The sequence below is a fragment of the Heloderma suspectum genome, chromosome 1, assembly GCF_057233095.1.
Source record: "Heloderma suspectum isolate Gila_16-S chromosome 1, 16-S_ref, whole genome shotgun sequence".
Classification (NCBI taxonomy): domain Eukaryota; kingdom Metazoa; phylum Chordata; class Lepidosauria; order Squamata; family Helodermatidae; genus Heloderma; species Heloderma suspectum.
The window spans coordinates 363,311,933-363,334,026 of NC_139458.1; the positions used below are offsets into that span (position 1 = coordinate 363,311,933).

The 22,094-nt window shown below is 43.6% G+C and overlaps 1 protein-coding gene across 1 annotated transcript in view; it reads right to left on the reverse strand.

The window, feature by feature from the left end:
* GALNT2 (polypeptide N-acetylgalactosaminyltransferase 2) overlaps positions 1-22,094 on the reverse strand; it is an 85,642-nt gene that overhangs the window by 44,770 nt on the left and 18,778 nt on the right. Inside the window, exon 2 of the mRNA XM_084828113.1 lies at positions 4,142-4,235. Coding sequence (XP_084684239.1) covers positions 4,142-4,235 — 94 coding nt within the window. The remainder of the gene's footprint in view (positions 1-4,141; positions 4,236-22,094) is intronic.

Consider the following 22,094-nt stretch of genomic DNA (forward strand, 5'->3'; position numbering starts at 1 on the left):
AAAAGAGATGACACCGGAAGATGAGCCCCTCAGGTCGGAAGGTGTCCAATATACTACTGGGGAACAGCAGAGGGTATTTCCAAGTAGCGCCAGAAAGAGTGAAGCGGCTGGGCCAAAGCTGAAAGGACACTTAGCTGTGGATGTGTCTGGTGGTGAAAAGAAAATCCGATGCTGTAAAGAACAATATTGTTTAGGAACCTGGAATGTAAGATCAATGAATCAAGGTAAGCTGGAGGTGGTCAAACGTGAGATGGCAAGATTGAACATCGACACCTTGGGAATCAGCAAACTAAAATGGACAGGCATGGGCAAATTTAATTCAGGTGACCATTATACCTACTACTGTGGGCAAGAATCCCTTAGAAGAAATGGAGTAGCACTCATAGTCAATAAAAGGGTGGGAAAAGCAGTACTGGGGTACAATCTCAAAAATGATAGAATGATCTCAGCACGAATCCAAGGCAAACCATTCAACATCACAGTAATTCAAGTCTATGCCCCAGGCACTGAGGCCGAAGAAGCTGAGGTTGATCGGTTCTATGAAGACCTACAACACCTTGTAGAACTAACACCAAAAAAAGATGTCCTCTTCATCATAGGGGATTGGAATGCTAAAGTAGGAAGTCAAGAAACCACCGGGATAACAGGCAAGCACGGCCTTGGTGTACAAAATGAAGCAGGACAAAGGCTAATAGAGTTTTGCCAAGAGAACACGCTGATCATAGCAAACACTCTTTTCCAACAGCACAAGAGGCGACTCTACACATGGACATCACCAGATGGTCAATATCGAAATCAGACTGATTATGTCCTTTGCAGCCAAAGATGGAGAAGCTCTATACAGTCAGTAAAAACAAGACCTGGAGCTGACTGTGGCTCAGCAATGAGCTTCTTGTTGCAAAATTTCAGCTTAAATTGAAGAACGTAGGGAACACCACTAAACCATTCAGGTATGACCTAAATCATATCCCTTATGAATATACAGTGGAGGTGAGGAATAGATTTCAGGGATTAGACCTGATAGACAGAGTGCCTGAGGAACTATGGACGGAGGTCCGTAACATTGTTCAGGAGGCAGCAACTCAATCCATCCCAAAGAAAAAGAAATGCAAGAAAGCCAAGTGGCTGTCTGATGAGGCTTTACAAGTAGCTGAGGAAAGAAGGGAAGTGAAAAGTAAGAGAGAAAGGGGAAGATATATCCAACGGAATGCAGAGTTCCAGAGAATAGCAAGGAGAGACAAGAAGGCCTTCTTCAATGAACAATGCAAAGAAACTGAGGAAAACAATAGAATGGGAAAGACTAAAGATCTTTTCAAGAAAATCGGATATCTCAAGGGAACATTTTATGCAAAGACGGGCATGATCAAGGACAAAGAAGGCAGGGACCTAAAAGAAGCAGATGAGATTAAGAAGAGGTGGAAAGAATACACAGAAGAATACAGGAAAGATCTTAATGTCCCTGATAGTGCGGTCACTGAACTTGAGCCGGACATCCTAGAGAGTGAAGTCAAGTGGGCCGTAGGAAGCATTAGTAACAACAAAGCTAGTGGAGATGACAGTATTCCAGCTGAGCTATTTAAAATCCTAAAAGATGATGCTGTTAAAGTGCTGCACTCAATATGCCAACACATCTGGAACACTCAACAGTGGCCACAAGACTGGAAAAGGTCAGTTTACATTCCAATTCCAAAGAAGGGCAATGCCAAAGAGTGTTCAAACTACCGCACAATTGCACTCATCTCGCATGCCAGCAAGGTGATGCTCAAAATCCTACAAGCTAGGCTTCAGCAGTATGTGAACCGAGAACTACCGGAAGTACAAGCTGGGTTTCCAAGAGGCAGAGGAACTAGAGATCAAATCGCCAACATTCGCTGCATCATGGAGAAAGCAAGAGAATTCCAGAAAAATGTCTATTTCTGCTTCATTGACTACGCTAAAGCCTTGGATTGCGGGGATCACAACAAACTGTGGCAAATTCTTAAAGAGATGGGAGTACCAGACCACCTTACCTGTCTCCTGAGAAACCTGTACGAGGGTCAAGAAGCGACAGTTAGAATCAGACATGGAACAACCGAGTGGTTCAAAATTGGGAAAGGAGTACGACAAGGCTGTATATTGTCACCCTGCTTATTTAACTTATATGCAGAGTACATCATGAGAAACACTGGGTTGGATGAATCACAGGTTGGAATTAAGATTGCCAGGAGAATTATCAACAACCTCAGATACGCAGACGATACCACCCTAATGGCAGAAAGCAAAGAGGATCTAAAGAACCTCTTGTTGAGGGTGAAAGAGGGGAGTGCAAAAGCTGGTTTGAAACTCAACATTAAAAAACGAAGATCATGGCATCTGGCCCCATCGCTTCCTGGCATATAGAAGGGGAAGAAATGGAAGCAGTGACAGATTTTATTTTCTTGGGCTCCAAGATCACCGCAGATGGTGACTGTAGCCATGAAATTAAAAGACGCTTGCTCCTTGGGAGGAAAGCGATGGCCAACCTAGACAGCATAGTAAGAAGCAGAGACATCACCTTGCCGACAAAGGTCCATCTAATCAAAGCTATGGTTTTCCCAGTAGTAATGTATGGCTGTGAGAGCTGGACTATAAGGAAGGCTGAGTGCCAAAGAACTGTTGTGCTGGAGAAGATTCTTACGAGTCCCCTGGACTGCAAGGAGGTCAAATCAGTCAATCCTAAAGGAAATCAACCCTGAGTGCTCATTGGAAGGACAGATACTGAAACTGAAGCTCAAATATTTTGGCCACCTAATGTGAAGAGAAAACTCCCTGGAAAAGACCCTGATGCTGGGAAAGATTGAAGGCAAAAGGAGAAGGGGACGGCAGAGGATGAGATGGCTAGATAGCATCACCGATGCAATGAATATGAACTTGAGCACACTCCGGGAGAGAGCGGAGGACAGGAAGGCCTGGCGTGGTATGGTCCATGGGATCACGAAGAGTCGGACAGGACTTAACGACTGAACAACAACAACAGCCATACTTAGTGAAGCATGGATGGCACAGTCTTTTTCTATTCTGAATATATAAGTAGATAGTAGACAGAATATATACACCTGACTATGGTGTGTCATTCAGATGGAAAATAAATTGGGCAGCCTTCTGTGAAATTTAAATGCCAGTAATTATTTCTAGATTTGTATATATATTCATATAAATTGGTATATGCAACTGTCATGCCAATTTGTCCTATGGGCCTGTGCCCCGAATCTTTTAAGTACTTAGCAACACCCTTGGGAACATCCAACCCAGTGCCCTCCAGATGTTTTGGACAATAGCTCCCATCATCCCCAGCCAGCAAGGCTGATATTGTTGCATTCAGTATTAACTGAGCCAAACTTCTCAGAAAATAATTGAGAATTTTCTTTCTTGTCCCACTCCTCAACTTTTGGGAGAATTCTATCTTTGCTCCCCCTAAAGTCTATTCAGAAAAATGCAATTTTTCTCTCAATTTTGCCACCTGTTAACAGGATGGAGACTTTTGGAAGGCTGTTTTCACTTAGCTCTAAATTAAGAGCCTAATCTTGAACCGGATATGCCATACTATTTTTGGTCTTTATTTTTCGACTGTGTGCACATTTAACTTTCTGTTCTTCAGTACCTGCAAAAGTTGTGTACCAGTACAGTTTGTCATAGCTCTTCCAGAACTGCCCTGGAGCAAGTATTTGACTAGTGACACAACTCATTTTTCAGGGATTGCTTCTGGTAGTTATGAGAAGCATAGTCCAGTCAACCACAACATCCAGGAATACATAGTATTTGCTAATCTATGATACCGCTGAAATGATATATGACCACCAGCCTTGTCAACTCTATAAACACACATAATTTTTTAAATAGTGAAATCCTATACATGCCCACTCAAAAGTAGTTCCCACTGAGTTCAATGAGGCTTATACCCTGCTGAGTATAAGATTGCAGCCTAAAGCTTCTTCCATTTTAACATGAGGTTATATCCACGATGTACTATCAATCAAAACTTTAGAACTCATTTCTACCCCTTCATTCTCTACTTGGCTCATAATACCAAACATGTTTTCTACCCTTGCTATAGATGCTAGTTTAGTAGTTTTCACTGCCAGTCCGTGTCTTACTTTAAAAGTAACAAGCACTATTTCAGTACCTGGAGGTAGGGTCTCCATGCTTTGTGACTTTTCATCCCCATTATTATTGCGTTGATCTTTCTTTTTTAATGCATTAATATTATTTGGGTCCTCCTGGGGAGAAGAAACAAATACAGATTTGTGATTAAATCCATACTTCAGAAGAGCTTTTCCACAAAGGGAAAAATGGCTACTTTTGCATCTTAGTTTGATTTTAGTCCAAGTTAAAATGACAATCAACAAAAGGGACTATTAAACAATAAAGCAAATATTCACTAATTACAGACATTCTCTGAATGAGCAAGAAAACTGTGAATACCTATTGCCAAGATTACCATACAATGTTCTAACAAAAACCCTAATCTTGACATTAGAAACTTGTAAAATATCCAGTGATACCAGAACTTGCAGCTATGCAAATAGTGCATGGCAGCTGATCCAAAATCATTAAGGATGCAATCCTATGCATATTTAGATAGAAAAAAGTCCTACAATTCCCAGCATGCCCCAGCCAGCATTGCTGGCTGGAGGGATGCTTGGAATTATAGGACTTTCTTCTGTCTAGACATGCATAGGATTGCGCTTTAAGTATCCAATAGTCAGAAAGATACATGATATGCACTGAGCAACCAAATTAATCACCACAAAAATGGGGACTGCCACATATTCTGAGAAAACTATATTCTCTTCTGTTGTGTTTCTGTTGTGATGTTGTATTCCACATAGAAGTTAATCAACATAGCTTGTTAACTTTCCTGATCAAACATCTGTTATTTATTCTGTGTTCTATGGGAAATTCCTTGTGACTCACCCTCCCTTCTAGCAAGGATGAAATAAGTAAACATTAAAAAAAAATTTTTTTAGCAATTTTAAGATGCAGGGCTTGTAACACGAACTTGTTGTTTTCTGTGTTATGGCACTTTGATTTGCCATAGAAGGGATTAGACAATAGACCTTAGAATAGCCTTCTGTTTTAAAATATTAACATCTAAATCCATTTCTGTGTTCTTTCAGAACTAAGCACTGGTCACTACCAAGGCAGTCATAGAAACCTACAGATTTCCCCTCCAAGTATCTCGCACAAAGGGCTGAACGATGTGTGTGGGTTCGTTGCGTACAGGATTACCTCTATGGGGACATGAACCTTATTAATGTAGACCCCTCTTCAAAGTGATGCCAAATGCAAATAGACCAGGGGGCATAGGGTGATGTACGCATCTGTTTAGGGGGCAGGACTCATGCACAAAAGCATATTCAGACTGTATGTCTTAAGAGGGCTCAAGTCCATGGATTTATTGCTATCTTTAGTTTAAAATATTTGACATTTCCCCCCACCCTTATATGTGTACTATTCTACTTCAGCACAATGCACAAAGTTAAACATCGTAATTTTTTTGTTTTGAAAATCAGTATTATTTCAATATACTTTCAATGAGTTAAGTGCAGCAGGAATTACCAGCAAAACTCAGAAAGGAGTAAATACATCTAGTCCATGTACTTGCTGTCCTTATCTTCACCTCAAACTTGAACTTTTCTTTAGAGTCATGCTTTAGTGTTTTGGCCTATGGTCATAATTGCTTTCCCCGATAATCATGTTTGATTCAACTCTGGTGACCTTTAAGACACTGACCCAGTTTGCACATAATGGCAATTCCTGGGCTGTTTAACCCAGGAATTGCTGTGGCCAAGCAGGAGCGAGTGCACTGCCTCCCGCACACTCAAAACTTCCACTTTAAATCAACAACCCAGGAACACCCTGTTCTGGGTTAGTTTTGTGATTTCTGAATCCAAGAACTCTGGGTTGTTTAGGGGTAAACAACCCATAGTTAACCCAACAGCAAACCACAGTCAGGAAACCCAGGAAATTCCATTATGTGCGAACCATGTCTTTAAGGCTTGTGAAATAAGCCTATGTATAAACTATCAAAAATGAGAAATGGAAACATGCTTTATCATTTTGATGTCTCCAAATTGGGATTTTAGTTACATCACTTTAAGGAATTATTTCATTCGGTATATACTCAAACTGTTACATAAGGGAAGTCAATCTGATTAAAACTGAAGTCACCCAAGGAAGAGCAGAGGGTATTTCCAAGTAGCGCCAGAAAGAGTGAAGCGGCTGGGCCAAACCCGAAAGGACACTCAGCTGTGGATGTGTCTGGCGGTGAAAAGAAAATCCGATGCTGTAAAGAACAATATTGTTTAGGAACCTGGAATGTCAGATCAATGAATCAAGGTAAGCTGGAGGTGGTCAAACATGAGATGGCAAGATTGAACATCGACATCTTGGGAATCAGCAAACTAAAATGGACAGGCATGGGCGAATTTAATTCAGGTGACCATCATATCTACTATTGTGGGCAAGAATCCCTTAGAAGAAATGGAGTAGCACTCATAGTCAACAAAAGGGTGGGAAAAGCAGTACTGGGGTACAATCTTAAAAATGATAGAATGATCTCAGTACGAATCCAAGGCAAACCATTCAACATCACAGTAATTCAAGTCTATGCCCCAACCACTGAGGCTGAAGAAGCTGAGGTTGATCGGTTCTATGAAGACCTACAACACCTTCTAGAACTAACACCAAAAAAAGATGTCCTCTTCATCATAGGGGATTGGAATGCTAAAGTAGGAAGTCAAGAAATCACTGGGATAACAGGCAAGCATGGCCTTGGTGTACAAAATGAAGCAGGACAAAAGCTAATAGAGTTTTGCCAAGAGAACATGCTGATCATAGCAAACACTCTTTTCCAACAGCACAAGAGGCGACTCTACACATGGACGTCACCAGATGGTCAATATCGAAATCAGATTGATTATGTCCTTTGCAGCCAAAGATGGAGAAGCTCCATACAGTCAGTAAAAACAAGACCTGGAGCTGACTGTGGCTCAGATCATGAGCTGCTTCTTGCAAAATTTCGGCTGAAATTGAAGAACGTCGGGAAAACCACTAAACCGTTCAGGTATGACCTAAATCATATCCCTGATGAATATACAGTGGAGGTGAGGAATAGATTTCAGGGATTAGACCTGATAGACAGAGTGCCTGAGGAACTATGGACGGAGGTCCGTAACATTGTTCAGGAGGCAGCAACGAAATCCGTCCCAAAGAAAAAGAAATGCAAGAAAGCCAAGTGGCTGTCTGATGAGGCTTTACAAGTAGCTCACGAAAGAAGGGAAGCGAAAAGCAAGGGAGAAAGGGGAAGATATACCCAACTGAATGCAGAGTTCCAGAGAATAGCAAGGAGAGACAAGAAGGCCTTCTTAAATGAACAATGCAAAGAAATCGAGGAAAACAACAGAATGGGAAAGACTAGAGATCTCTTCAAGAAAATTGGAGATCTCAAGGGAACGTTTTGTGCAAAGACGGGCATGATCAAGGACAAAGAAGGCAGGGACCTAACAGAAGCAGATGAGATTAAGAAGAGGTGGCAAGAATACACAGAAGAACTATACAGGAAAGATCTGAATGTCCCTGATAGCCATGATAGTGCGGTCACTGAACTTGAGCCGGACATCCTAGAGAGTGAAATCAAGTGGGCCTTAGGAAGCATTAGTAACAACAAAGCTAGCGGAGATGACAGTATTCCAGCCGAGCTATTTAAAATCCTAAAAGATGATGCTGTTAAAGTGCTGCATTCAATATGCCAACAAATCTGGAACACTCAACAGTGGCCACAAGACTGGAAAAGGTCAGTTTACATTCCAATTCCAAAGAAGGGCAACGCCAAAGAGTGTTCAAACTACCGCACAATTGCGCTCATTTCACATGCCAGCAAGGTGATGCTCAAAATCCTACAAGCTAGGCTTCAGCAGTATGCGAACCGAGAACTACCGGAAGTACAAGCTGGGTTTCGAAGAGGCAGAGGAACTAGAGATCAAATCGCCAACATTCGCTGCATCATGGAGAAAGCAAGAGAATTCCAGAAAAACGTCTATTTCTGCTTCATTGACTACGCTAAAGCCTTTGATTGTGTGGATCACAACAAACTGTGGCAAATTCTTAAAGTGATGGGAGTACCAGACCACCTTACCTGTCTCCTGAGAAACCTGTACGAGGGTCAAGAAGCAACAGTAAGAACCAGACATGGAACAACCGAGTGGTTCAAAATTGGGAAAGGAGTACGACAAGGCTGCATATTGTCCCCCTGCTTATTTAACTTATATGCAGAGTACATCATGAGAAATGCCGGGTTGGATGAATCAGAGGTCGGAATTAAGATTGCCGGGAGAATTATCAACAACCTCCGATATGCAGACGATACCACCCTAATGGCAGAAAGCGAAGAGGATCTCAAGAGCCTCTTGTTGAGGGTGAAAGAGGAGAGTGCAAAAGCTGGTTTGAAACTCAACATTAAAAAAACGAAGATCATGGCATCTGGCCCCATCACTTCCTGGCATATAGAAGGGGAAGAAATGGAAGCAGTGACAGATTTTACTTTCTTGGGCTCCAAGATCACCGCAGACGGTGACTGTAGCCATGAAATTAAAAGACGCTTGCTCCTTGGGAGGAAAGCTATGGCAAACCTAGACAGCATAGTAAGAAGCAGAGACATCACCTTGCCGACAAAGGTCCGTCTAATCAAAGCTATGGTTTTCCCAGTAGTAATGTATGGCTGTGAGAGCTGGACTATAAGGAAGGCTGAGCGCCGAAGAATCGATGCTTTCGAACTGTGGTGCTGGAGAAGACTCTTACGAGTCCCCTGGACTGCAAGGAGGTCAAATCAGTCCATCCTAAAGGAAATCAACCCTGAGTGCTCATTGGAAGGACAGATAATGAAGCTGAAGCTCCAATATTTTGGCCACCTAATGCGAAGAGAAAACTCCCTGGAAAAGACCCTGATGCTGGGAAAGACGGAAGGCAAAAGGAGAAGGGGACGGCAGAGGATGAGATGGCTAGATAGCATCACGGATGCAATGAATATGAACTTGAGCACGCTCCGGGAGAGAGCGCAGGACAGGAAGGCCTGGCGTGCTATGGTCCATGGGGTCACGAAGAGTCGGACACGACTGAACGACTGAACAACAACAACAACACCCAAGTTTACTTTTCTGAAATAAAGGAAACTTGATTGCCATTTCTTCCAAAGGTTCGTTGTATTCTATTTGGAACATAGCAAACTGCCTTATACCAAGTCAGGTCATTAATTCAAATTTATCTACACTGATTGGCAGCAGCTCTCCAGGTTTCAGACACAGCTGGAAAGGTCTCCTACCTGGAGATGTCAAGGACTGAACATGGGGCTTTCTGCATGCAAAACATGTGCTCTATCATTGAGCTATTTTCCTTGCCCAACTGAGGTGGGGAAGAGAAAACAGAACTGTTTTCACTATAATTATAGCCCTCAAATTCTGCACTCTAAAATCAGTAATAAAGCACTTTAAAAAGACAGATGCAGTGATAGGACATACATATTAGTAGAGAACAGGGCAACTTACTGTATGAGAAAATAAGGACCACTTACAGACATGATAATCCAAGTACACAGTTACATATACACAGTTGAAATCAATGGGACTTGGGCATGTAACTATGATGGACTGTCACCATAGTATATCATTTATTTATAGTTAATTTACAACCCGCCTTTTGGACTGAACCAACCCCACAAGGCAACTTACAAAGCTATAAATTACAGGTAATATTGGCTATATGGAGCCACGGTTTTTGATTGCTGGTGTTTCCCATGAGACATCTGAGCAGAGAAAGCAGCTGTACAGCAACTACTTCATTATGGTGACTACAATGGTCTCTGCTAGCTCTAAAGTAGGGAACTTAAGAGTCAGGGACACCAGGTGAGAAATCAGAATTTCCAAAGGTAAGAAAGAAAAGAACAACTTTTTTAAGAAAGAAAGAAAGAAAGAAAGAAAGAAAGAAAGAAAGAAAATCAGCTCAGACCTTTGAGAAGTATGACAAGTTGTGAAATGTTAAAGGAGACAATAGCAGCAGCCATTTCTCAAGAACAAGTATTAGTAAACAAAGCCAATTTCTACAAATTCAAGCCTGAAGCAAAAATATAAAGGAAGCTATAAGTATTTAGATTAACCAACAAAGACAGCATGATCCACAAGCCTATAGACTAGAATAATCCCTGTCCTGAAATGTTTTATAGCAATACATTTACATCAGTCCATTTAAGTGGTGGATATAGCTAGGCAAACACTTTATTAAGGGCAATTCACATGTTCATGATTGACGGAAGTTACACTACGCAATTAATGACACAAGAAGAACAGCTATGCAGTGTCTAAGTTAAGAAAAAAAAATTATTTCAAGTCATAATGCAGTTTAGTATATCATCTGTTGGTATACTCTAGATTCAAAGGCAGAAAAGTAATCAATTTTGGTAGCTTCGCCTTTTATTCCATTTCTTACCATACTGCAGTACACAGAGCTGAATGTAATGCGACATTCAGTATCCTTTTAAATCAAGGTACAAAATTTGACTACTTTCCTAAAGTATTTCTAGATTGTTCCACCATTAAGCATCTGGAAACAGAAGTGAAACAAATGCATATATAGACCTATGATTACATTGTTGTAGGTTTGTACTAAGGATAACAACTAGTATCAGGCTGATCTCCACATAGTACTGTCACAGATCTGGTTTAAATATTCCATGAGAGGGGAAACAGTGCCCCACAAGTTGGATGACGCCTGTGGAGAGTTCCCAACAAGCCAACAGCCTCTTCATTGGAAGTAGAGGAACTGGCTGCCCTGTTCCTGCATTTCTATGTTAGTCCTGGGGAAAGGGAAGCCTTTTCTCAGAGCCCAGCATGGAAGGAAAGCAAACTGGTAGTGGAGAAACAGATGCTCTGGCAGCACGAGGGAGGGAGGGAGGGAGGGAGGGAGGGAGGGAGGAAAGAAAGAAGTGGGGTGCCCTGCCCACTTTTGGTTTTGGCCCTACCCACCATTGATATGTGCCCCCCAATCATTTTCCACTGAAGTAAGGTACCCATTGACTTAAAAATATTTTCCACCCATAAAATATACCTGAATTTCAGTAAAATATGGGCAACACAGCCATCAACCTATATTGAGCGGTTGCTATTGCAAATGGCACTTAGCTGTCTGACAATGGGGTGTTGTTGCCTACTATAAACAGCTCCTATGAATATTACTCCAGCCCTAGTTAAATATAATAGGTTGGATCCCAAGGTTGCCTTCCTCTGATGGAAAGAGTTCTTACATTGGAGGAAAAGAACCTTTGGATCCAATACAGTATCTATGAACTAAAATGCCTCTTTTGCCTGGTTCTAATTTCCTTGAGCTGCCTTCCAGCAGCAGCTACTGGCAATACATCAGAGGCCTTCTGAAGGTGCCCCAAGTTTGGGGGGTAGCCTGTCCAGTAGCACAGGGGCCATATAGTTTATACATAACAGATAGGCAATGAATATTTAGAAAAGGAAAGGTTCCTCCTGTGCAAGCACCGGGTCATTACTGACCCCTAGAGGGACGCTGCTTGCGCTGGCGTTTTCATGGCAGACTATGGTGGGGTAGTTTGCCATTGCCTTCTCCAGTCATGACTACCTTTCCCCCAGCAAGCTGGGTACTCATTTTACCGACCTTGGAAGGATGGACGGCTGAGTCGACCTGAGCCAGCTACCCGAGACCTGGCTTCCGCTGGGATCGACCTCAGGTCGTGGAGAGAGTTTCGGTTGCAATACTGCCGCCTACCACTCTGCGCCACACAAGGCTCTAATGAATATTTAGGCATATATAAATTTAAAAAATAAAATTTCCATATGGAATACAGTCCACAGTCCAGGCTCTGAAGAATAAATTATTCTTTTGTTGCCCAGTAAGCCAAAGTTTTCAGCAAATTAAATCTTCAGTAGTCAGAAAAATGTTCATAGAATCATAGAATAGTAGGGTTGGGCCTACAAGGCCATCAAGTCCAACCCCCTGCTCAGTGCAGGCATCCAAGTCAGAGCATCCCTGACAGATGGCTGTCCAGCCTCGTCTTGAAGGCCTCCAGTGTGGGAGAGCCCACCACCTCCCTAGGTCATTGGTTCCATTGTCGTATTGCTCTAACAGTCAGGAAGTTTTTCCTGATGTTCAGCCGGAATCTGGCTTCCTGTCACTTGAGTCCATTATTCTGTGTCCTGCATTCTGGGATGATAGAGAAGAGATCCTAGCCTTCTTCTCTGTGACAACCTTTCAAGTACTTGAAGAGCACTATCATATCTCCCCTCAGGCTTCTCTTCTCAAGGCTAAACATGCCCAGTTCTTTCAGTTTCTCCTCATAGGGCTTTGTTTCCAGTCCCCTGATCATCTTTGTTGTCCTCCTCTGAACCCTCTCCAGTTTGTCTGCATCCTTCTTAAAGTGTGGTGCCCAGAACTAGACACAGTACTCCAGATGAGGCCTAACCAGTGCTGAGTAGAGGGGAACTAGTACTTCCCGGGATTTGGAAGCTATGCTTCTATGAATGCAGCCCAAAAGAGCATTGGCCTTTTTTGCAGCCACATCACCTTGTTGGCTCATATTCAAGCTTGTGATCTACAACAATTCCAAGATCCTTCTCGCTTGTAGTGTTGTTGAGCCACATATCCCCCATCTTGTAACTGTACATTTGGTTTCTTTTTCCTAGGTGCAGAACTTGGCATTTATCCCTATTAAATGTCATTCTGCTGTTTTCTGCCCAGCGCTCCAGTCTATCAAGATCACTGCATTTTGTTTCTGTCTTCCAAAGTATTAGCTATCCTGCGCAATTCTGTGTCATCTGCAAATCTGATCAGCATTCCCTGCACCTCCTCCTCCAAGTCATTAATACAAATGTTGAAGAGCACTGGGCCCAGGACTGAGCCCTGCAGTACCCCACTCGTTACCTCTCCCCAGTTTGAGAAGGTCCCATTGATAAGCACTCTTTGAGTCCGATTCTGTAGCCAACTGTGGATCCACCAGATCGTTGTTTCATCTAGCCCACTTTGAGCTAGTTGGCTCATCAGGAGATCATGGGGCACTTTGTCGAAAGCTTTGCTGAAGTCGAGGTATATTATGTCTACAGCATTCCCAGAGTCCACAAGGGAGGTTACTTGATCAAAAAATGAGATCAGATTTGCCTGGCAGGATTTGTTCTCGACAAATCCATGTTGGCTTCGAGTAATCACTGCATTGTTTTCAAGGTGCTTACAGATGGATTGCTTTATCATCTGCTCCAGAATTTTCCCAGGGATTGATGTCAGACTGACTGGTCTGTAGTTCCCAGGTTCCTCCTTTTTACCCTTTTTGAAGATAGGGACCACATTAACCCTCCTCCAGTCAGCTGGCACTTCACCCGTCCTCCATGATTTCTCAAAGAGAACAGACAGCGGTTCTGAGAGTTCTTCTGCCAGTTCCTTTATTACTCTGGGATGCAGTTCATCTGGCCCTGGAGATTTGAACTTATTAGGTGTTCCTTGACCATATGCCTATCGATCTCAAGCTGCAATCCTGCCCCTTCAGCCTGTACTTTGCCTTTGCCAGGGGGGTCATAGACCCTCTTTTGGGAGAAGACTGAGCCAAAGTAGGAATTGAGCACCTCTGCCTTTTCTTTGTCATCTGTTATCATTTTGCCATCCTGATTTAATAGCTGAACAACCATTTCTTTCCTCTGCCTTTTACTATGCACGTAGCTGAAGAAAGCCTTTTTGTTGTTTTTAGCATCCCTCGCTAACCTCAGCTCGTTCTCAGCTTTAGCCTTCCTGACGCCATCCCTGCAATTCTGTGCTACCTGCCTGTACTCTTCCTTTGTTGATTGGCCTTCTTTCCACTTCCTATATGTGTCCATTTTTGTTTTCAGGTCATCTCTAAGCTTTTTGTGAAGCCACATTGGCTTCTTCTGTTGTCTTCCACCTTTTCTTCTTGTTGGAATTGTTTGTAATTGTGCCTTAAGAATTTCCTTTTTTAAAAACTCCCACCCATCTTGGACTCCTTTTCTCGTTAGCGTCGCTTGCCATGGGACCTTACTGATCATTGTTCTGAGTTTATTAAAATCAGCTTTCCTAAAATCCAGGGTATGCGTTTGACTACACTTGGCTTTTGCTTCCCTTAGAAACAAGAACTGAAGTACAACATGGTCGCTTTCCCCCAAAGTTCTAGTTGCCTGGCCAGCTATGCTCCTAGAATCTGAAATTGGTTTTAGTACAAAGCTGCCTCCCCAACAACTCCCATAACCCCTGATCATTGGTGATGCTGGCTGGGGCTGATGGAAGTTGCAGCCCAACAAATCTGGATGGTGCCATGTTGGAGAAGGTTGGTCTAATGGTGGGATGCTCAAACGTAGGCAGAGGAAACAGCTATTAATCATAATGTTCATAATTTTCTAAATAAAAATTTAGAATAGCATTTCAATGTCCTGGAGTGCAAAGAAGAGAAAGAAAGGAAAAAAAGTATTTGTTTGCAGCAATAAATCTTTCCAGCTGATAATTAAGAGCATTAGCTTCATGAAAGTAACTCAGCAAATAAGAAAAAAGAAAGGGTCAGATATGGTTCTAAACAGCTATCATTTTGTAAAAATTTCAAGCAGAGCTTTAATCTGCAAGATGCAATAAAAAACTAAGCACACTGAAGGAGTACCACAAGTTTAATATTTTACACTTACATCTTTACATAATTATAGCCAGCATTAATGAAAGACTGTTTCCTGACCCACCATTATATTGTGCAGCTTAATACAGCAAGGTTTTCAATTGAGGGTTAAAAACGTCACCCTCTATAATCGCTTGTATCTAAAATGAGAGTCATCCCATATCTGAGAAATTATACACAGACAGCTGGCTAGATACTAGGATTTGCACAGCTGAATTTCTCCATACTGCTTGTAATGTCAATTATACTTTAAGATCAGCTTCTATAAAATAATGTATTCCAAGCTGTTACCATTAGTCTGCATAATACCCAGTACTTCATTTTAGGAAAAAAAATATTCCCAGGGAGTATAAAATGGATAGTGCATGGAATTTTGAGGCATGCGACAGCATATAATTTGCACAAGAAAAAAGGACTGAACTATGATGCTGCAAAGAAATTATCCACAAAAAGCCCTTTCATAAAATCTAAGGATACCATTAAGATACAGACTTGGTTCGCACAACACAACAGACCACTATGACTTAATTTCCCCATAGGAGCTGTCATGCCGGTAGCCTGGGGGCGCCACTTTTGCATGGCACCCATGGGTGCCCAGCTTGCCATAGATTGCCATGTCATGCGAACCCAGGCAGTAGGAGTAGTTTGAGGGTTAGACAACCCACAAACAACTCATGGCTTTTTAGGGTTATCTGAGGGTTGCCTAACAAACAACCCTGCCACCTGGGTTCACAAGACACGACAACCCACACCAAGCCAGGCACCCATGGGTGCCATGCAAAAATGGCACCCGTGGAAACCAGCACGATGTGACAGCCCACGACATGAGAACAGGCCAAAAGCAACCAATTCCTACTCCCACAATTTAAGGCCAAATGGTTTGCTGAATCCAAAAAAACTCCAGTGAGTAACATCTTCCCATTCCCAAGACATAACCATTTTTTTTAATGTTGCTGCCTATTCAGCAGTTCTGATCTCTCTGTGCACTTCAGGGAACTCTACAATTAACTCTGTGCAGAAAACACATAACTAAGAAAAAACACACAGAGCAAGAACTATGAACTGATTCAAATAATGGAGAAAACAGGTGAAATACTGAAATACTCTATTCTAATAAAGCTCCATAAAGACAAAGAAGATACAATGCACTACACTATAATGGGGCATATCAGTTCAGTATTGCAAACAAGTATTTTGAATTTAAAGACTTTGGAAGTGGAGAGCAAAAAATTTAAGGTTAAATTTAATAATCTATAGCCCCACAACTAAATACACACAAAATCAAAATCAGTAGAAAGACAACTTCAAGGGCTAACATTTAAACTAGACAGTATTTGTGGGCTGGCAGCAACAACACATCACTCCAACAAGTTATCAAGCAAGCTATTCAGCAAACCAGTGGAAAATGAATACCAGAATTAATCTTGGGATGGAAATGGGAGCCAAACACGGTTGTGGAAGTCACGAATGGCATTTAAAAGATAAAGTGAAAAAGACAAGGGAAAGAAAATCTAGTAGTCCAGTGTTTGTGCAAGCCTCAACATTCTAGCAGCATACACCACCAAATCTTTCTCTAGTTTTCTCCCCAAACCAAGGAGGTTTAGAACGTATCTTTTAAATATGCATGCAATGCCATCAAAATAGATGATAAAGATTACATTTTAAAATCTGGGGAGATTCTCTTCACCAGATGAACATACTTTTATAATTCCAAAAGGCAAAAAGAAAGAATTCAAAGAGCCAGAAAAATGTGTGATTAACTATGTAGATAAGATTTTGCAGTATCTTTAGGAGGTATATACACCATCTGTGAAGTTTAGCGATCCTGAATACGCTACAAGAACAACAGTAGTTCTGTTACTGAATAAAGAGTAGAGGAAGAAACAAGAAATACAAGATCACATGCTACTAATTAAGTGTAGGAGAAAAAAATCCTGCATGTCTAAGGAAACACCAGCCTGAAAATCTAGCACAGGAAGGCAAACTGAAGCCAATCTGGACAAATTTAAAAGCTATTTTATCTTCTCTAACCGATCCTACAGCAAGAAAAATTACTTCAGAAAAGCTTCCCAATGGAAGCAGAGGGGTGTGGGGGAGAGAAGAGGTAAGGAAATTGTACACTCAGTTTGCTCAAGGAGCTCGCAGGATGCTTTTGCTACATAAATTTCCAAGTTTATGTAGAGTATCTATAATTTTGATATGTGATATGCTGCCTCTATTATAAAAAAATACTGGGTTGGATCTTGAGATCCTATTAGCAAAGCTCCACTCATGGGAAGCAGTTTTCCCCAATTCCCCATTACTCCTACAACCCTGCACGCAGAACAGCACAGGAGGTGGTGCAAGAGAAAGGAGGGAATTGACGGAATTCACATCCCTTTCCCCTTCTGTGATTGGCAGCTTCCCCTGGATCACCAGTCCTCTGGCAAATGGAAGGGCTAGTCTGGATCCAAGCCAGTGTTTGTATCACATTGCCATACCATTAACTAGCTTTCTGGAAAATTCTAAATGCATTGTGTAACAGTATATGACAGACAACAGAATAGGATGGGATGTGCTGGAAGATGAGATTCTTGCAATAATTCTCTCAATGCTATGTCTGAGATAGAGGTTAACTGCCTAAGGGAGCAATCCTATGGCCACTAGACCCTGTCTAGAGGGCCATAGGATATGCTCTTTTCCAGGAACCGACTGCAGAGCCCGTGCCTCAAGGTCGGTTCCCGGAAAACTGACCTCCCCCCTCGTCCGAGCTGCCTTTGAGGCAGCATGGAGAAGCCCCGTCCTCCACGCTCGCAAGAGGAGCATGGAGCGACTGAAAAGGGATGGGGCTGGGGGTGTTCCAGGGCGGGGAGAGCGGAGCTGCACGTACGAGACAGCCAATGTGTCATACGGCAGCTTCTTCTCCTGGTCGGCCGCCCCACTGCTAGACAGCCGAAAATGGCTGTCTAGCGAAAAATAGCAAGGCAGGAGGTGCGGAGGGAATGATCCCCCTTGCCTCTTCTGCCTTGCTTTGGATAGGTGGTCGCCTCCGGCCTCGGAGGTGGCCGCCTATCTAGTTAGGATTGCGCCCTAACTTTCTTACCCTGAAATAGCCATCCATTTCTGTTTTCTTGTGTCTTTCTTTTTGTAAAAATATGAAGTTTCCTTGCATTACACAGTATGTGGGGGCACTTATCTACCAAGTTATTCCAAGAACAATTCATTCTACTGGAGTTTAAGCAAAAAAGGTTTAAAAGAAGGACATTCTTAGAGAGATTTTAAGATTTATTTTTAGAGTTTAGTTGTGTGTTGCTTTTTGGCCCAAAGGCTTCCGGGGGATTATCAGATACAAACTTACAGGCACACACAAGAGTGAGGTATCAGCAGGCTTTGGGGAACATCAAGTCTTGCAGAAATACAAAATTTAGAACAAGACCCTAAGGGGAAGAACCCCAAGAACTTTCCAGTGAGGACCGTGCATGGTTAGTCACAGAATGCTGAGTGTCTGCTGGGTGGGTGAATAGGGGATGGGAATGACGTAGCCTGAAAAAAGGCCTGGCTGAACAGAAGCACTCCACACTACAGATTTTTGTCACAGGTCCCAGCTGTAATGCTTACAAGAGTTAAACAGACAAACAAAAAATCTGATCAAAAATTGGCTAGGGAACTTTACTAAATCAGCACTGGGGTGTATCCAATGGTTCTACAAGTGGAAGGCAGCTCACACAACCAATCTTTCCCTTCTCCTCCTCACCACTGCTCAGGACCTCTCTGCTTAATGTTAGGTACTCAGCCCCATAAGACAGCTCACAATGTTCAATAGGTTCCTAAATCCTCTGGAGTGGTTTTCTGGGGGCACAGGGACCGAAGGGCCGAGATGGGAAGGGGGAAAAACATTGTAAGAGTTGCCTTCTGTTCAAGCAGCCACTGGATACAACTCACTACTGGTATTTCAAAGTCTACTTAAAGTTGCTACGGTCATATCTATTAGTAGCGAACAGATATGGCTTTGCATTTTATTTATTTATTTGTTTGTTTGTTTGTTTGTTTATTTATTTGATTTCTTAATCGCCCATCTGGCTGGTCACCCGGCCACTCTGGGCGATGTACAACAGTACAATTTAAAACAGTAAAATTATACATTAAAACATTATTTAAAAATACCCTAACCCACCCCAAATGCCTGTCTGAATAACCAAGTTTTCAGTGCATGGAAGAAGCTCATTGAAGAGGGGGCATGGTGGAATTCCCTAGGGAGGGAGTTCCACAGAGTGGGGGCCCCCACAGAGAAGGCCCTCTCCCTTGTCCTCACCAGCCTACTGTCCTGGCTGATGGGACAGAGAGAAGGCCATCCAAGGCTGATCTTGTTAAGCCGCCTGTCTGGTGTTGCTGAAGGCGGTCCTTGAGATAGGTTGGGCCGGAACCTTACAGGGTTTTAAAGGTCAAAACCAACACCTTGAATTTGTCCCAGAAAACAACTGGTAACCAGTGCAACTCTTTCAGCACTGGAGTGATGTGATCTCGCCGCCGGCTGCCTTTAATCAGGCGAGCCGCTGCTTTCTGCTCCAGCTGCAGCTTCTGAACCGTCTTCAAGGGTAACCCCACGTAGAGCGCATTACAGTAGTCTAGACGAGAGGAGACCAGGGCATGTACTACCAATGGGAAAAGATGGTTGGGAAGGTAGAGACGCAGCCGCCGTATCAGATGAAGTTGGTATGACGCTGTCTGGCTCACAGCTGACACCTGAGCCTCCATGGACAGCTGAGTCTAAGATGACCCCCAAGCTGCGGACCTGGTCTTTCAAGGGTAGCCGTACCCCATTCAACACCAGGTCAACATCCCCCAACCTCCTCTTGTCTCCCACTAAAAGTACCTCCGTCTTGTCAGGGTTCAGCTTCAGCTTATTCCTCCCCATCCCGCCACTCACCATCTCCAGACATTTAGACATTCCACGGCCAACCCTGGTGAAGATTTGAATGAGAGGTAGAGCTGCGTGTCATCCCCATACTGATGACACCGCACCCCAAACCTCCTGATGATAGCCCCCAGCGGCTTCACATAGATGTTAAATAGCATCAGGGAGAGGATGGAACCCTGTGGCACCCCACATGTGAGAGGCCACGGGCCCGACACCTCCTCTCCCAGTGCTACCCTCTGGTACCTGCCAGAGAGGAAAGACCAGAACCACCGTAATATGATGTCTCCAATGCCCATCCTCTCCAGGTGGTCCAGGAGGATACCGTGGTCAATGGTATCAAAAGCCGCTGAGAGGTCGAGAACAAAGAAGTATTCACCCCTATCCAGAGCCCTCCCCATATCATCCACCAAGGCAACCAAGGCCATTTCTGTCCCATGCCCAAGCCTGAAGACCGATTGAAATGAATCTAGATAATTGGCTTCTTCCTTCAACTGCACTGCCACCACCTACTCAATGGTCTTGCCCAAAAATGGCAGATTCGAGACTGGGCGAAAGTTGTTCAAGACTTGGGGATCCAAAGAGGGCTTCTTTAAGAGCAGTCTTATCACTGCCTCCTTGAGGGCTGATGGCATCACTCCCTCCTCAAGGAAGGCATTCACCACTACCCTGATCCCCTCACCCAGTCTCTCTCTGCAGCTCATAATGAGCCAAGATGGGCAAGGATCAAGTAAGCAGGTGGTCGGCTTTACAAATGAAAGCACCTTGTCCACTTCATCAGAAGGAAGAAACTGTAACTGATCCCATAAAACCAGTTTGCCACAGGCCGCCTCTCACTTGCTAACAGTATCCACAGCGCACAGAATAACACTCCTGATCCGATCAATTTTATCCGCAAAGTGCCTTGCCAAAGCCTCACAGCAGGCCTTAGAATGCTCCAGCGCTTCTGGAGCAACTGCACCGACCAGACTCCGAACCACTTGGAACAGCTTCCTGGGACAGCACTCTGTGGATGTGATAGAGGCAGCATAGTATTCCTGTTTTGCTGCCTTCATCGCCACGTGATAGGCTGAAGATACAGCACTAGCCCATGTCCGATCGTCTTCGGAGCGAGACTTCCACCACCGGCGCTCTAGCTGTCTCACCTCCTGTTTCAGGGCTCGTAACCGCAGATTGAACCATGGTGCAGTTCGAGCCCTGTTCAGGAAAAGAGGGAGTTTCGGAGCCACCCAATCTAATGCCCCAGTGATTGCAGCATTCCAGCCACCCACCAGGGTCTCGACCGAGTGGCCGTTTGCGTGTTCCAGAGAATCCCCAACCTCGTTCAGGAATTCATTCAGATCCATAAGATGCCTGGGGCAGACCATTTTAATGGGTCCTCCACCCCTGCGGAGGGGTTGTGGAACCGAGAAGTCCAACGTCACCAGAGACTGATCTGACCATGACAAGGGGGTGGTGGATATACCCCTGACTTCCAGATCACTTCCCGCTACTCCAGAAATAAACACAAGGTCTAGTGCATGACCAGCTACATGGGTGGGCCCAGTTAGAATAGGGTACAGTTCCCAGGAAGCTATGGTCTCCATGAAGTCCTGAGGTGCCCCTGTGAGGATGGCCCCTGAATGTACACTGAAGTCCCCCAACAAAAGTAAGTTGGGGGATAGCACACACACATCAGAGACCACCTCAAGCACCTCAGCCAGGGAGTCAGTCGTGCAGCAGGGTGGACAGTACACAAGCAGAATCCCCAAACTACCCTTCGGGCCCAACCTCTAGTACATGCACTCAGCAACCTTAGTCTCCCGGAGAGGGGGTCTGGTGAAGACCAAGGACTCCCGGTAGATAACAGCCACTACTCCTCCCCGATCCCCAGCCCTTGGCTGCTGTGCATACAAAAATCCAGCTGGGCACATGGCCGCCAGATTTGGAGTAGCAGCCTCAGCCAGCCAGGGTTGGAATAGCCCTTAGTTTGGTACAGTGAAGCCCACCAGCACCCACAGTCATGGGCCCTGCCATGGTGCTCCCATATAGCACCCTGAGGGGTATATCCACTCCATTTCAATGAGGAGGGGCTGCCTTACACAAGGTGGGAAAGGGAAGCCATATAACTCTGTCCCTTGGACTCCCCCCCCCCCCCGGCCCCTTTAAACTGTGTCTGTAAGCTATGCACTTGTTAGGGAAGTCTGCCACCTAATGACTAATGGTGATCCTGCAGCATTCAAGCATGTCAACACATTTAAATTAATAAAAATTAATTAATGTGTTTTAAAAACCAAATAACCCTGGAGTACACATCCTGAGGGTCTCTTTAATATGCATGCCAATTTTTAGGTGTCTAGATTCCATGGTCCTGGCACTATGGTGTTGACAGACCAAAAGCAACACAACCTTTTTTATTATTATAGATTGCTGACCCATACAGCAGTATTATGAGCGAAGTACTTTACAGTCTATATTAACTAAAAGTAAGAAGATCTCCAACTGCTACCTTTTTTCTGAATTTCAGTA